Source organism: Talaromyces rugulosus, chromosome I (assembly GCF_013368755.1).
Source record: "Talaromyces rugulosus chromosome I, complete sequence".
Taxonomy (NCBI): Eukaryota; Fungi; Ascomycota; class Eurotiomycetes; order Eurotiales; family Trichocomaceae; genus Talaromyces; species Talaromyces rugulosus.
This window is the reverse complement of record NC_049561.1, coordinates 7,202,262-7,218,256: the sequence shown is the minus strand read 5'-3', so window position 1 is coordinate 7,218,256 and position 15,995 is coordinate 7,202,262. Positions and strand designations below refer to the sequence as shown.

The following is a 15,995-nucleotide window of genomic DNA, read 5'->3' as shown; positions in this document are numbered from 1 at the left end:
TATTCCTATTTCTCCCGTCATTGTAGTATGTGGAAAGGATGTTGAACAGGGCCTTTTGTTTCTTACAAAACCGGTGCACTAGATTGAGTGAGAGTTTCTCGATGTCTATCCTGGTAGTTCACTGATGTGTATCGCGGATTTCAACTTTCGAGGGTACAATTTACAGAACACCTAAATACATTTTAAGAAAACTTTGCTCCATTAGGGTTCCAAGGCTGGCGGTAAGAGAGGTACGTTGAAGTAGAAGTGGGATAGGTACAAGAGATTGCAATACGTAGGGATAATTGTAGATACCGTACTCTGGTAAAATAAACGAAGCGTTATATTTTTCTCAATCTGATTGACTACTACTACTATATCCAAGTAGATACTGGAAATCGCTGCTGTGATTCAATGTGTCGTGCCACGGTCTATCTCATGAGATGATCAATCGATTAACTGATCATCCCAATAGCTACAAAGCTCAAGATTGTCATCTCACTTCGTAAAGATCGACCGACCTTCTTTACTTGCCGCTGTCGAACCTCAGGCGTCGACTTCAGCAGCTCGCTCAGTTTCAACTTTGGCCGCTCCATCGGTTTGAAACGCCCAAGCCTCATCGTCAGCAGCTCGCTTGCTTTCAACTTTGGCAGCTCCATCGGTTTGAAACGCCCAAGCCTCGTCGTCGGCAGCTCGCACGATGATGCCAGTCTCGGCGGCAGCATCTGGACCCCAAGATCAATATAGTCTCATCAAGTAAAGCATATTCTGATTACTTACCACTGAGCGGCAGGCCCTGCGCAAGCAGGGCCACCAGGGGTGCGAGGTAGATGGTCTGGCTGAGACGCATTTTGCAAGAGTTGAAGTAATCTTGAAGAATAGAAGAGATTGAGATTTTGATGTTTATGTGATGTGTTTGTGGAAAGGGGGGAAATGATCAGATCGATGCGAATTAAATGCGGTTTTATATCATGCTCGATTGCTAGGTAGGTGGACACTAGACTAAAATTAGCATAATTTGATTACTAGATTGTGAATATTCTCTGACAGAGATTACCTGTTTGATTATGGTCGTCAGACTAAGATTACTACTTGCATTCTCGGACTACTGCAGGATAGGCTGGCATATAACTAGATTCTAGCTTACATGGTCTTCCACTTAGGATATTTTCAGACTGATTATAATAGTCGATAGTACCCACCCATAACAAACCCATGTTTATTCTGTATATTGAGCTTTTCACAAGGCTTCCCAGTCAAGTACTGTTCCTACCACTGTCTTAACCGTTCCCCAACGGAGATGGTTAAAGTGCTTATGTTGCATGCTTTTGAAAACCATAATAATCAGACCGATTCCGAACCTATGATTACAAGTTATTAGTAGTCCTTACTTATCTTTGCGCTTACTCTCCGACAGTCAACATATTCAGCCTAGTGCTTATGTTTATTAGTCGCCAACGGTTGCATTTGTAGATAAAGAGTAAGTAATATGAGTGAGTATGAAATTGGAGGAGTGTCCCATTCAAGAGTCTGACCCGTTCAGTAGTAAAATACGTTAATAAATAAAGCTTTTTCAGTACTAACGAGTCGTATTGTGAGATTAAGAAAAAGAGCTCCGTTCTTCTTTTCTGTGCTTTGCTGGTATAGCACTTCTGTGCCAGGGCCATAGTACACAGTCCAATTGTATTTCTATTTCCAACTTTATACATATTACGCTCCGTAGATTGTTAGAAGCTTACACGTAATTAATGATTGAGAACAGACATGGCTAAATATTGACCATAGTGGTCAATCAGCAAAATAGGCCCCCGTTGTCTCTTTTCAAATCAGGGACCGGGCTCATCGCCATGATCGATATCCGAATTCATCACCACATTGACCTCGATTAACATTGAATGATTGTGCTCATGCATCGCCAAACGTCCACAATGCTTCACATGCGCAATTTGGTCAAACCTCCGCTCCATCACTACTCCCGTGTCTCTCATACGTATGTACTTTTGCCAGTAAAAGAGGCAATGCGCAACATGCCACTCTCTCATTGCCCAAAACATCCCATTCGTTTCACCAAGTGCAGCAATGTGAGACTTGTTCACAGGGATCTTCCCCTCCGGGTCGGCAAAATAAGGCCAGGAACCGTCTGCTCCAGGACCTGAACGCTTGAATTCCGCAGTAAGCTCATCGTCTCGACAGTGCGGGGGCAGCCATGCGGTGGCGAGCGTGTCATATACGCAGTTTCTGGAGAGTGCTTCGTGGACCGCGGAACCGCAATCGCATATATTAAGGGCCCCGAGAGTCTCTGGTCTGTAGACATCGGGTGCGGCAGAGTTGGGGCGTAAGATAGATATGACTCCGAACAGTACGAGAACGACGATAAACATTAGGGCTGTAAAGTATATACATGGCTTCCGGCGCTGTTTGGTAAAACAGGCAGGCGACTGCGTGGCCGTTTCTTCATAGGGCATTTCCTCCTCATCCGTGCTCTCCTGGCCCTTGGCCAAGAAGGGGATTGTAGACAAATCCATTTTGGCTGCGATATGCAATAAATCTGAGGTCAAATTTACTTGAAAGGGGTCGGTTTTCGTAGGTCAATGGTGAAATTACTGGAAAGCCTACTTTGTTCTTCTCTGTTGGAAGAAACACACATATTAAGCGTTGACAGGGATGCAAATCATAATACTTCTGATCTCCAAAGAGATCTTTTCCCCCAATGAGACTAAAAGAATGGGCTGACTGCATTGGGCTTGACAGGTCAAAGCGATAGAAATACTTACTCTGTAAGCGCTTACGGAAATTTCATGTGCAAGATAAGCAATAATATGGGACATCACCATCAACAGATCATAATGCTTATTGTTATTATCATTGCTCCGTAAGGAAATTACTATTTTCTTCGTTAATATTGATTACACCCAATATGTGGATGGCACTGTATTCAGTTAATCCTCTCCACGTTTCGCAAGATGTGGCCGTTTGATCCTTCTCAACTTCCATTCTTCTCTATACTACCTCGAATACAGTCTATACTACCTCGAATACAGTTCTCATTTTCGTTCTCAGGACCAAAGTTGCCATCGATGGCAAAGTATACCTCTCTAGATATGGGAGAGTTGCCTGACACAAACGACTGTGAATCCATCAACGGTTCGGTATCTGATCCTCTAGTCGAGAGCCACACACAAGCCCACCGACGCAGTCGACAACAGAAAACTCGAATCTATGCGACAACTGCCCATGCCCTCTTAATTGCTCTCAATGTGGTCATCTGCGTTGAATACACAAACTGGATAGCCTCAAGATATTCCCATGGCCCTCAATATGCGTCCTGTAAGCACCCATGAGGTTTGTGCTGCGTAGGGTTTACTAACAGCGGAGATCTCTCGAAAGCTCCAGTACGGGATATAATTGGATATGAAGAGCGTCCATTCGAACTCAGCGCAATATTTCTTTCCGATGGAACGATGAATCCGGACAAGCCGACAGCATTCAACGGTGAGCCGAGAGCTGAGCTCGACATTGCGTGGGAAAGTCTGCTGCAGTGTATGTCAGATCACATCGTATTTGAACACAAATGGACTAATAGAACGTGGCCATAGATCAAAACGTAAAGATACAACCAGATGAGCTCGGCCAATTTTCAGGAAATGACGACTTGGTCATGCTTTCTGATGGGTCTGGATACTTCGGTACGGTTGCGGTTTACCACGGTCTGCACTGTGTGGAAAGATTACATCATTATATGCATCAAGATCATTATTACAAAGATTTATCCGACAATGATTTCCGACTACTAAAACATCATACAGGTGAGTCAAGAGAGATTCTCAGAAAATGTCGCTTCTTGCTGACCTGACTATAGAGCATTGTCTCGACTGGTTAAGGCAGTATGTCCAGTGCAACCTGGATACCACTCTCATACCATTATATTGGTCGAATAGGTAGGTTATACAATTACTATATATGTATATATATATATATGTTTGTTTTTGCGCTAACATCGGACACCAGCCATCCCTATCCGGTCGCAAGAGATCACGGGAAGCACAAATGTGTCAAGTGGGAGCCTCTTGAGAATTGGATGGGACAGCGGTCATTTGATCCCTTCGAGCATGATCTCCTCAGGCATCCGATATATGGTAGGGATTTTTGCACATCTTCAAAGCCACAACATGATACTAAGTCGCCGAAAAGGAAACCCGTACAATAGCAGCGAACACCACGCCGATCTTGGAATTGTTGACAAAATATAAGCGGCTCCAACCTACATATATTGCACCGAGTCCATTACTAGAATGTCCGCCGAAAGCAACATTTGAATACTTACCCAAATTCTAACTAACAGGCCAATACAACACCATTAGTTCTTATTTTTGCCGGTTGTCACAACGGGTCCTTCAGCAATCATTGCTTATGATGCTTATGATGCTTATGATGCTTATGATGCTTATGATGCTTATGATGCCTACAGCGCTGTTTCTAGTGGTGTGTGATGGTCGGCAGGTCGGAAGGTGGATGCCTAAGGCAGTGGGGCTAAGCCTAGAGCTTAGCATGTAAGCGGGAGCGGTGGATGCGCAGGTGGCACGATTATATACCACATTTTATTATTTATCTATATAAAATATTTTTATGTAGAATTTTTCTTTTTCTTTTTTTATATTTAAAATTTTAACAATATAATATTACAAATTATTATTTTTATTAATTATAATACAATTTTAAATATTATCTTTCTATTTTGATTAACTACAGTGGTGGAAGATATGACCGCCCCGTGGAATGGGCCAGTGTGAGCAGTGGCAGGGTGTTTGTCGAACTGATACTTACTTGCAACAGGCAGAATGCATACAGAACCTCAAGCAATAGTCTTAATCTCAATTCAATTCACTAGAAGTCTTCACTTCTCTGTCTCTGTCGTCTGCTGTCTGCTGCGTACATACGTAAAACCTCGGTTCTCGGTGGCCGGGGAAACTACCCTTCCGAGGGTCCAATGCAGTGGTTTCTTACTGCACTACTTATATTATTTATTTATATTTTATAATATAAAAATATAGTAAGTTAGTCTTGTTAAATTAAATTAAATAAATAAATTTATAATATTATAATAATAATATTAGTAGTAGGACTACTACTACTACTACTACTATATAATCACGCTCTTCGAACCTTACCTTCACACATAGGGTGGATATATCGGCCTGCCAAGTTGATAGTTGTGCCTAGATGTCTTTTTTTTTTTTGGCTTATAATATAGCTCGTATCTTATGCACATTTTCACTTGACCCGCCAAATTTCGTCATCTTTTTTTCATATTTTCACGTCGGCCCCATCTAGCTAGTACGATAGAGCCAGCTCTTAAAGGAAGTTGCTGACAGGCCTAGATTCTGTACAGAATGATCCTGATCGGCATCAAAGGCGCTGTAGCAAATCTTGTCCGCCGGCATCACAGCGGCCCATTCCATCATTTCCTTGGCGTCTTCCTTGAAAGCTGGCCCAACAAATGGGACCGCCAACTCCGCAAATTCCTCGGCAGAAATCGGCTCGTGAACTGCTGCCTCGCCCGTTACCCGTGTAAACGTCTTGGCCATGTCATCGGCGGTGATTCCGAGGGCCTAAGACAAGATACGACTTTCCATGGGTTTTTTGGATACCCAAGTTAAACACCCCTCCAAAGTAGAGGAAAATAGTTAGCCACTGTCCATTAAACTAGTTTGGGCACATCCTACTTATGGTGGCACAAATGGACCCACTCGCTGCAAAGATGCCCATGTCATGAATCGGGTCAGTCCATTGCATACTCTGACCACCTGGGATTGGAATACGGAACTGAACGACTCCATCGGCTATTGGATTAGTAAATTAATCAGCCTTCATGCATAACTTCTAAACTGCCTACAGCCAACTTTACCTCGGCGTTGGCAATACTGAGGCCACCTTAGGTGGGTATAAGAAAAACCTATACACAGAGCTTGCTGTGAGTAACACATGCATGACTGCTGGATTTCCCGAAGGATACGAACCCGGAATGAGGCAAGTCAACCCGCTGAGCCTTTCTCTGGCACTCTGCTCAATTATATGTTTGTTATTCATGTGGTAAATATTAAGAAAACGTCCTCCTATTATCTTGAACATGTCCGGCAAGCTACTTAAACAAAATGCTTGATACCACACTCTTCAGCTGCCAAGACAATATTACAGCCCACTTCAATTTCATACTGCATCTCTTCTTTCTTCGTCAGAACTCTCCCAGGATAAGATTCAGATATTATAGCGAAGACACCATAAGCGCCAGCGAAAGCATCTTAGAGAGAAGTCTTATCATGCACGTGCCCGGTGACGAGAGTGAGACAGTTGTCAATGGTCTGGTGGGCAGCTAGCAAGTTCTTCGCGTTAGCCAAATTTGGGTCTCGTGTCAGGGTCCGAATAAGCCATAGGTTGCCCCCAGTTAACCCAGAGCCCAGCAGCGCACGAACAACGCCACCGCCTTGATTGCCTATGGCCGACATGTTTATGACTGGCTCCTTGTAATAGTTTATAGGTATATAAGAAAGAAAGATAAAAGAATTGAAGCAAATAGGCTAGTTTCTAGAACTCTCATCGAAACGCGGAAGTATCAAAAGACTGTAAACCCAAAGGTTTAATTTGCCATGGTCGTGATATACATGTGTATAGTCGACTCCTGAGTCAGACGCGAATCCTAGTACATGTCTCTAATCAAGTATTTGATATGAAGATGTCGCGAAAGGATGACGTCAACGCCAAACCATGCGACCAAGTTCTGAGATTAGTAATCAATTAAACGATTAATTCCACGGAACTAGACTGTATTACTGTAGCTGACTTACGTTATATACAATATTGATGAATTCAGGGTTAGGGTTGAGTGTATTAGTAATCCAAGATTATGCGTAATGTCCGCCCCCGCGGAGGGAGTTTTGCAAATTAGTTACCAAACCAACATTGGACTCTAGAGGAAGGACAGCAATTAAATCGAGTTGAAAAGGTATTGGAGCTACAATGGAATTGAGTAATCGATCGAGGAAGGTAGAGTGATAATCGAGTCTACACATCGACCAAATACGAATTGCTAAATTATGGTGTGGAAGGCATGTGATCTATGTTACACTCGCAAAATTAAGTGCGATGGACAGAAACCTCGTTGCTCGAACTGCATCAACTATGCGACGGATTGCACACATACGGCGCTGAGCCGGAAGTCAAAACCGAGAGCACAACGTAGATCACAACGTATTAGCGAGACTAAAGAGACGAACGAGGTCCAGAGCCTGCAAGCAGAAGTACAGCGCTTAGAGACTCAACTTGTACGTATTCTCGGGCGTTGAAATAAGAAGGATACTCAATCATAAAAGTTACAGGCTCAGAATAGAGATCAAGACCAGGAGCAAAATACGACACAAGGGCTCAAGGAGATGGCAATAACAGAGCACGTTGAAGATCAATACCATGAGGACGACGATCACACAATCAGCTCAATGAACCTACCTCCACTACAGCAAGCCATGGCTATGGTCGGAATATTTCTCAATACGTACAACTCGGTCCTGCCACTCTTTCATGCTGACACGCTCTTGCGTCTAGTCGGTGAATGTTATGCATTTCAACTGCAACAACGTCGTCTTTGCCTTGGCTAGCCACAAAAGCCAGATGCAATCCAATATTGCCTGCGTTCACGATGCCAACTTTCATTTTCGAAATATATTTCGAGAATTTAGGTCGAATAAAAAAGGAAGAAGCAAGTTAGACACTTATTGACGGAACCTGTAATCTGAAAATCTGACCGGGGGCTGGCTAAATTTATATGATGTAGACAAAAGGCTTGCCAAGATCAGACAGAAGATATTTACATGTAGTTCCGTGGAACCCATTCCAAATGCGATGCCGTATAATATACATAGGTATAGAAGGATCTACTATCAGGCGTATTTCTAATTTGACTCTTGATAGACTATGGCAGACGGCTGTTAATACAGGCGGAAGAATAGCCTCCCTACCAGCTCCGTGCATGTCATTCCGAAAGCGATGATTTATAATCTAGTGGAGGATTTAAATGACAAATGTTAACTTGACTCCCGATAAGTGATGTCAGATGGCTGATAAATAATTAAACACAAGTACTGGCGCTTCCATATAGAATAGCTTGCCCAGCTCCGCGGAGGCAGACATCTGCTTATCCAGCTTAAAAAAATAGAATATAAATTGACCGCAAAATGATCCTGAAGCACAAGATGAGAAATAAACACCAAGAGTTTTTCAATTTAGGGGTCTCTATGTCTAGAAAATCTTGCTACAAGTGAACACCTACTAACCAAAATGGCGTCCATTAAAAAAGAAGTATATGTTATTCCGCCTGGCTCCCGTGTTCTGGTCACTGGTGCCAATGGATTTATTGGTGCACATGTCGTTCAGGAACTCTTATCTCTTGGATACTTTGTGCGAGGAACAGTGCGTTCGCAGAAGCCATGGCTCGAAGAACTTTTCAAATCCAAATTTGGACCCAACAGTTTCGAGTCGATTGTTATCCCAGACTTGAGCGGCTTTGACGCTTTGAGCGAAGCAATGGGGGGTGTTAGAGGTGTCATTCATATGGTATATACCAAACCATTACACTTTTCGCGGCATATAAGCACCTCTGCAAGATATAATACTAAACAGCTAATTCTAGGCATCGGACGTTTCCTTTAGCCCGAATGCTGATGAGGTTATTCCGAAAGTTGTTGCAGCTACTGAGAACATTTTGGAAGCCGCCGCTAGGCAACCGGAAGGATCAATCCAGAGAGTGGTCCTCACTTCATCGGCTTCAGCGGCAGCATTACCACAACCGGGGGTGGAAGGGATTGTGGTCACTGAAGGTAAGAATTCACTTTGCCGGCCTCGTATGCCGAGGTGATCAACCAAATATGTTCCTATATAATTATCATATGCCTATTTATTACTACAATCTTTGTGTTAATAGTATTTATTGCCATACAGACACGTGGAATACAGCGACGGTGAATGCTGCTTTTGATGAAAACACCCCAGCGGACGCCAAGCCTTTCACGGTGTACGTTGCATCTAAGACGGAGGGTGAACGAGCGGGGTGGAAGTGGGTTAAAAATAACAAGCCGGCTTTTGTGTTTAACTCGGTCTTGCCCTATTACACTGTGAGTAAACGAATGAGGCGGCGTTAATGTCGTCGTACAACTGCCCCGGGGCATATCACTGACTTCCAAACAAAAAACCGCAGGTTTTGATCCATCATATTGGCTAATTCATACTTCAAACTGCTCTGACAAATCCTTCACCCCGAAATACCTGGCTCCACCATGAAATGGGCGGCCAACCTGCTTAACGGTGACGCCACCGCTTTCGGGTTTCCTGGACGTAAGTATCATGAGATAATTTTCACGTCGTTGTACTAGTCCTATTTCCCCTGCTCCTATGCAGTCAACTTGATCGGGTTATTGACAAGTATTCGGAAATAGAATTCGTCGACGTTGTAGACCTCGCGCGCGTGCATGTCGTTGGTCTTCTTCATCCCGAAGTCAAGTCTGAACGTCTGTTTGCTTTCACCTCGGCTTTTACTTGGAAGGAATTCGTCAACATTCTACAAAAAGTCCGTCCAGGTAATGCAGGAATTCCAAATCCGAGCTCCGAGACCTAAGTCATATCGTTCCTGCTCAGAGAGCGGAGAATTTGATCAAGTCATTTTGCGAGCGGTCTGGTTGGATTGGGTTAGAGGAGTCGATCCGTGCTGGAATCGATAGTTTAGGGTACTAGAGAGTTTCAAGGGGCAGACAAAACTAGAAAATTTGGAATCCTTATGCGTTATTAGGTGACAATGTTTCGAACATATTTTGCAGCCCTTGAACCAGTATCAACTGCACGCAAGCATCCGAGACAAGAAGTGTCTACATACATGTATCAGGGGAAAACGCTCAGATTGACTAGGTTGATTAAATATCTACGCGAAAGTGTTACTGAACTCTACCTCTATTCAATACATCCCCTATAAGGGTAAAATTACAGGATCAATAACAAGCTCACAACAAAAATACTAAGCACTCCCATACCGCGCTTTGTCCATACCCTGTCACTGCCGATGACCGAACATCAGAGCAAAGATGGCTGAACTCGAGTTCTATACAGACCGTATAGTGCGAGTAATGACTCATCAGTGTTTCCATCTTAATACTGCAAAAACTTCGGACGCCCAGCCATCAAACATGGACTAAGAAGCCAGATAGGATATAGAGTATCGATAGAATTCTCAAGCGACAGAGACTTCATCAGACACAAGGGTTAACAGCAGTCAGAGCAATTAACCGATGACCGAACATCAGAGCAAAGATGGCTAAACTCAAGTTCTATACAGACCATATAATGTGAGTAATGACTCATCAGCGTTCCACCTTAATACTGCAAAAACTTCGAACACCCAGCCGTCAAACATGGGCTAAGAAGCCAGATAGAGCATAGAGTATCGATGGAATCTCGAGCAACAGAGACTTCATCGGACACGAGGATTAACAGCAGTCGGAGCAATTAAGTAGAGCTATCGGCCCTGGTACCAGGCCTGGATCATTCCCCACATGGCTGCAGCCCATATTTCTCATCCCAGATCTCGAACCGGGGGCCGACTGATCCAAGGTGGGTTCCAGAGCCAGGATCTTGCGGCGACATGGCGGAGGATGTTGAGAGGGCTGTAGAGATGCCCTCAATCATGATTCTGAATGTTAGGAGTCCTAAGTCCACATAGGCCGACTCCTTAGGCGGAGGCGCGGGACCAGATGAATTCAACTGCCGACAGAAGCCCTGGTATGGAAATAGGACCTCCGGGTTATTCCTCTGTCAGCGCTCGTTTACCTTCTGTGTTATCTTGACCGGTCCAACATTAGTAAGATATCTATCTCCCATTAAAATATATAACTCTACTTCAGAAAGATGGAAAGATATTTTGTTTGTATTTTCGTATCTATGTATGATTGGCTCCGTACCTGCTGAGTGGGTCTCGGTGTCTTTACTACATTGAATGTAGTGTATAGATCTTTGGCAATCCACGTACATGTTAGCGACACCCGTGGCAGTGCTGGCATGATTAATTGGTAGTCTGGATCGCTACGTAACAATTGAGTTATAAAATCCCAGCGAAATTTGGCCGCAGACGGGGTTCGATAACTAAATCCAACGCGCAACTAGAACCAACAATTTTGTAATTGGCTAAAACAACTTTTGATCGGTTTCCCATATTACATATATGGCCCCAAGATCATCACGGCCATGGTACGTATCCGGATTGACCGCCCCAATTAAGCGTAATTAATTTTGTGGGGTAGGTCAGTTCTATTTACGCGTTAGATTTAGTTGTTAAATAACCCTTGATAGCCCTAACCAATTTTGTAATTAGCTAAAACAACTTTAGATCCATTTCCTATATTATATAGCCCCAAGATCATCGTGGCTATAGTATCCCGATCGACCGCCCCAATTAAGGGCAATCAATTTTGTTGGCCAAATGGACCCTTTAAACGTAAACCCTAAGGCTGCTTTATAAAGACCCCCAAGCTCTTTGACCTCTGAACTCTGCCCCTAACTCTAACGGATTAAGCGCTTGTACAAACCTAGTCAATAATTCCGGCGAGGCTGGTGGTTTAGATCTACATTGAATTACTTTATACATACGGAGTATATCAAAGACCTATTCGGCGTATCTAGGTACAACTACAAACGGAGTATGTACGTCCAGGTACTAAATTTAGAAAGACCACTCTCTTCCCACATCTGAAACCCGATATCCGGCCATACCAAACTTACCCGCCACTCGATGAGCCATTAGATCGAGCGATAAACCTTGGAGACCAATTTACGTCCGCTCCCAGTGTCCTCCAATGGCAAACGCGTATACTGCTTTGTGTACCAGATGCATCTTTACGAACTCCACCCTTAAGCCTTTAAATGACGAAAAGCTGTGTTGGCGTTGGGATAAATCTGCAGGAGTAGAAACAGTTTCGCCAAGCCAACAACAGTTTGTTTTATCAAAACTCAAAGTTTTATAAAAGCTAAACAAGCGACTCATGACATTACCCACAATTCTAACACCTATAGATTCCATAGGGCCAAATCTGCTCCGTCTTTAGGGGATTTAATTTACGCGAATCTGTTGGTTCTCAGCACAATATTGAATGAGTGGAGGCATCCAATGGCTTCAACTACAACTCTCAAGAGCATTTCCCGGTGTCTATGATCTATGAATACAAACCAACACTTGATGTCTCTTTCATGATTTGATAACCGGCCTTTGCACACATCTCAGACCCATGCTTCGAAGTTGTTGGATGAAACTGTACCAGGGGAATTTTTGTTGATCATTAACATGTCGTAAATACAAGAGAGCCAAGCGGGATACACGGAACATGGCCATCTCCACTCGAAGGGCAAAACACTGACCAAGGACTGTGATTATGTCCATGGGAATTCCTGCATGAAAAGCTATAAATACAGGCCTTGTTCCCTGGAAAAATCTCCTCTCAACCAAACACTGATCATCTCAAGTGAACAAAAACTACTACGGCTTCCTCGATTCTAACTTCTCAACTCGTTTCACCAAATCTCTTCACAAAAATCTTCAAAGAATGTATTCTCCAATTCTCTTTGCCCTCTCTCTGGCTGGAACCTTGGGTCTAGCAGCCGCCGATGGCGCCCCTGTCTTCGCCGTGACCGTCTACTCGGAAGCAGACTGCCAAGGAGACTCAGTTGTCGAATACATTGGCACCAACAGGGACTATTGTTTTGGTTCCCAGGGTGGAAACTCGATCGGCAGCATTCAGGCCCTTGACACAAGCCGCTGTGATAGTGTTGTGACTTACTCTGGCGCCGAATGCCAGGGCACCTACGCCTCTTTCGCTCCGACCAACACCGCCTGCAACAACGTGCCATTCGCATCCCTCCAACTGAAGTGCAACTAAAGTGCTCGTAAACAAAGATTGCGGGCGTTCTATCAAACAACATCTGAGCAGAAGCTTATGCCGACAAAGGTCCAATTTTTCTCTCAATAGAGGTGTCATTGGTGGATCACTATGTCGGATGTGTAAATATCAATTGATGTGTCTTTGTTTATTTTTACTGTGAAACATTTTCCCATATCTCATAGCAGATGCATTCATAATAAGAAAGGTTTATAGAAAGTTGTTCAAAGGTAGTAGGAAAATACTGTTAACATAGAAGAAAGGTAAATTGATATATCATGTGACCGTCTACGAGCAGGACAGGCGGTCGCCCAAGTTGTGCCTTCCTCTGAATAAGGTGGTCCCGGCCGCTCGTACTTTTCAATATAAATGATAGCATATTAAAATCTTAAACTTAGAAATCTTTTAGAAAGCGCGTGCAAAGCGTTTTAACTTACAATGTAACTTATTTCAGGAGTATTTTCGCAGCATTTAGACTTGCCATATAAATGAGATAGAAATTGAAATATTTTCGAAATTCTTTGAATTATTTATTTAAAAATCATTATGGCAGTATTTTGACCTACCATATAATTAATATAAGGGGTTGTGACGTATGTGCGTTTTGACCCTTTCCTTCGGCGCACAGACCACCTATAACAATCGGAATAACACATTCCAATGGCACTTGGCTTGTTATCCGCAAAGGGTCTGAAAATGCCAAGCCACCGCTGCCGGTGAACTGCTTAGGGAAGTTTTAAACATGGACAAGTGAATATCTAGGGGATATTAAAATACAATAAACTGCCAGGTTTTTACAAGTCGAGATATTGCGTCTAAATATCTCTCCATTCAATACCCTGGAAGTTACGAAGCACAAAAAATAGCCATGATTGCGAGAAAAGCAACATTGGGTGCAGTGCTCGGTGTAACTGTTTCAACAGTATGGGGCCAAGCACTCACCGTGGACATGATTGAGCAGATGGGCAATAACAGTCTTTTCACACGCTGGAGACCGTTCTCTCATTTTCTTGCCCCATCAGGATGGATGAATGTACCGAATTTCCTTCATAATTCGAAGAATGATTTGATTATTTCCAAGATAACCAACAACTTCCCAGGACCCTTGTGGGCCGCTGTACGATCCCGTTCAAGGCCTTTATCATCTACACTATCAGTTCCACCCCAACCATGTTAACTGGGGTAAGAAGATCTTTGTCTAACTGGTGCCCGAAGATGACTCGGCTAACCATAACGCAAAACAGGCAACATCTCATGGGGACATGCAACATCGCCCGACCTCGTAACGTGGGCAGATGTTGACCACTCTCCCGGTAATGGCCTTGCGGCCTGGCAGGACCAACAAGCGGAGTCAATTGGTACCACTAACTTATCCAGCAAGCACAATCCCCCACTCTACAATCACTTGAGCATCTTTTCCGGTTCTGCACAACCCGTTAATATCTCTGGCCATGCCGATGGCACGCTTCTGGCATTCTATACCTCGGTTTCGGAACTTCCAACTGCATGGAATGATCCCTATTTGCCTGGGACCGAAAGTCAAAGTTTGGCATACTCTACCGATGGCGGAGTGACGTGGCAACAGTATGCAAACAACCCAATCCTCAGCGATCCGCCGGGAAATTGGAATGTCACTGGCTGGCGGGATCCGTTCTTCCTTCCGTGGCCGCAAATGGACAGCCTCCTTAACCAATCTGAACCCCACTACTATACTGTCTTCGGCTCGGGGATCAAAGATGTTGGTCCACGCATGCCCTTATACAGTGCTCCTGCTTCCAATCTCACTGACTGGACTTTTCTGGGGGCCCTTTGGGAACCGGTGGCCAATAGTTCTTTGGGTACATTAATAGAAACTGGCTCCTACGGCTTTAACTTTGAACTTTCCAATTTTTTCTCTATTGATGATCACTATTTTGTTAGCATGGGTGCCGAAGGAGGCAATGTCACCTTTCACCAGCAAAAATGGTCCTTGTGGAATGAAGGGACAGTGTCAACCAGGGCAAATGGTAGCATTGATTTCAATCCTATTTCGGGAGGCGCGAGCGATTGGGGTATTTTGTATGCGGTAGGAATTGGATTGTTGACAATCAAATCCATCTGCTGGAGACGTGAAACGCTAACTCAAAGTGTCAGATTACCTCGTTCAACGACACAAAGAATAACCGACGTATTCAATATGGCTGGGCATGGGAGGACATGAATAGCTTCGCCATCACACAACAAGGATTCCAAGGAGCACTCTCATTACCTCGGGAGTTGTTCGTAAAGGAAACTCCGCATGTTGTCCGTAGCACCACGGAGAAAAGCCTTGGTAACTCTCAATATATCAAGAGCACAGACGGCAGCTGGACGGCCAGCACTCTTGGCGTTCGCCCAGCCCACGATGTTGTTGAGGGCCTTCGCAAAGCCTCACACTTATCCCGGTATCAGTGTAAGGAGATGATGTGTGATGCTGGGCAAATCGTCCTGCCCACCAACCTCAGCCATTCATATGAATTCACAGTGAATATTAAGAGAACAACGGGCATTACAGGTGTCACAATCGCTGCGTCCCCTGGTCGTGAGGAATATACAAACATTTACTTTGATCCGTCCAACAATTCTATCGTCTTCGACCGCACCCATTCATCCTTGATCGATATGTTCCTCAACACATCGTACGTCGGCTACTTTGAACCCTATCAGATAGCGGCAAAGGATGGAGGCAAACCTGTCACGGAACCTATAAAAATGGACATTTTTGTAGACGGTTCTCTGGTTGAGGTCTTTGTCAACGATCGCTTTGCTCTAACAAGCCGTATATATCCAAGTAGGGAAGATAGCAACGGCATTGCTTTATTTACGGCTAGTGGTGTCGACGTTGAATACCTTGATATGGAGGTTTGGGATGGCTTACTCAATGTCTGGCCCAATAGGCCCCTTAACAGCAGTTCCCTGCTTGTCTTTGACACGCCAGCCAAGACGGGCAATTATACATGGTGGGCTGGGGATTAACTAAGGGGCTTGGTTTTATATGTCCGGGAATTTATCGTGAGTGAGCTAGGTTGATTCGAA

The 15,995-nt window shown here is 44.0% G+C and overlaps 7 protein-coding genes across 7 annotated transcripts; 4 read left to right on the top strand and 3 right to left on the bottom strand.

Moving 5' to 3' along the window:
- Nucleotides 1-525: 525 nt before the first annotated feature.
- On the bottom strand, nt 526-829 carry TRUGW13939_02456 (uncharacterized protein; the record flags this gene model as incomplete). The annotated part of the gene is made up of 2 exons (XM_035485650.1): nt 526-704; nt 760-829. 2 exons carry the CDS (start codon nt 827-829, stop codon nt 526-528), a joined length of 249 nt encoding a protein of 82 aa, XP_035341543.1.
- Nucleotides 830-1,805: 976 nt separating this feature from the next.
- On the bottom strand, nt 1,806-2,504 carry TRUGW13939_02455 (uncharacterized protein; the record flags this gene model as incomplete). The annotated part of the gene is made up of 1 exon (XM_035485649.1): nt 1,806-2,504. The coding sequence occupies one exon, from the start codon at nt 2,502-2,504 to the stop codon at nt 1,806-1,808; it is 699 nt and encodes a 232-aa protein (XP_035341542.1).
- A 552-nt stretch (nt 2,505-3,056) lies between these two features.
- TRUGW13939_02454 (uncharacterized protein) lies at nt 3,057-4,229 on the top strand (the record flags this gene model as incomplete). Its single annotated transcript, XM_035485648.1, has 6 exons — nt 3,057-3,306; nt 3,367-3,519; nt 3,576-3,785; nt 3,839-3,863; nt 3,988-4,115; nt 4,171-4,229. The coding sequence occupies 6 exons, from the start codon at nt 3,057-3,059 to the stop codon at nt 4,227-4,229; spliced, it is 825 nt and encodes a 274-aa protein (XP_035341541.1).
- Nucleotides 4,230-5,306: 1,077 nt separating this feature from the next.
- TRUGW13939_02453 (uncharacterized protein) lies at nt 5,307-6,482 on the bottom strand (the record flags this gene model as incomplete). Its single annotated transcript, XM_035485647.1, has 2 exons — nt 5,307-5,588; nt 6,303-6,482. The coding sequence occupies 2 exons, from the start codon at nt 6,480-6,482 to the stop codon at nt 5,307-5,309; spliced, it is 462 nt and encodes a 153-aa protein (XP_035341540.1).
- A 1,825-nt stretch (nt 6,483-8,307) lies between these two features.
- Nucleotides 8,308-9,640, top strand: TRUGW13939_02452 (uncharacterized protein; the record flags this gene model as incomplete). Its single annotated transcript, XM_035485646.1, has 4 exons — nt 8,308-8,583; nt 8,660-8,846; nt 8,968-9,144; nt 9,462-9,640. The coding sequence occupies 4 exons, from the start codon at nt 8,308-8,310 to the stop codon at nt 9,638-9,640; spliced, it is 819 nt and encodes a 272-aa protein (XP_035341539.1).
- Nucleotides 9,641-12,608: 2,968 nt separating this feature from the next.
- Nucleotides 12,609-12,941, top strand: TRUGW13939_02451 (uncharacterized protein; the record flags this gene model as incomplete). Its single annotated transcript, XM_035485645.1, has 1 exon — nt 12,609-12,941. One exon carries the CDS (start codon nt 12,609-12,611, stop codon nt 12,939-12,941), a length of 333 nt encoding a protein of 110 aa, XP_035341538.1.
- An 868-nt stretch (nt 12,942-13,809) lies between these two features.
- On the top strand, nt 13,810-15,935 carry TRUGW13939_02450 (uncharacterized protein; the record flags this gene model as incomplete). The annotated part of the gene is made up of 4 exons (XM_035485644.1): nt 13,810-13,974; nt 14,042-14,123; nt 14,186-15,006; nt 15,075-15,935. The coding sequence occupies 4 exons, from the start codon at nt 13,810-13,812 to the stop codon at nt 15,933-15,935; spliced, it is 1,929 nt and encodes a 642-aa protein (XP_035341537.1).
- Nucleotides 15,936-15,995: the final 60 nt, after the last annotated feature.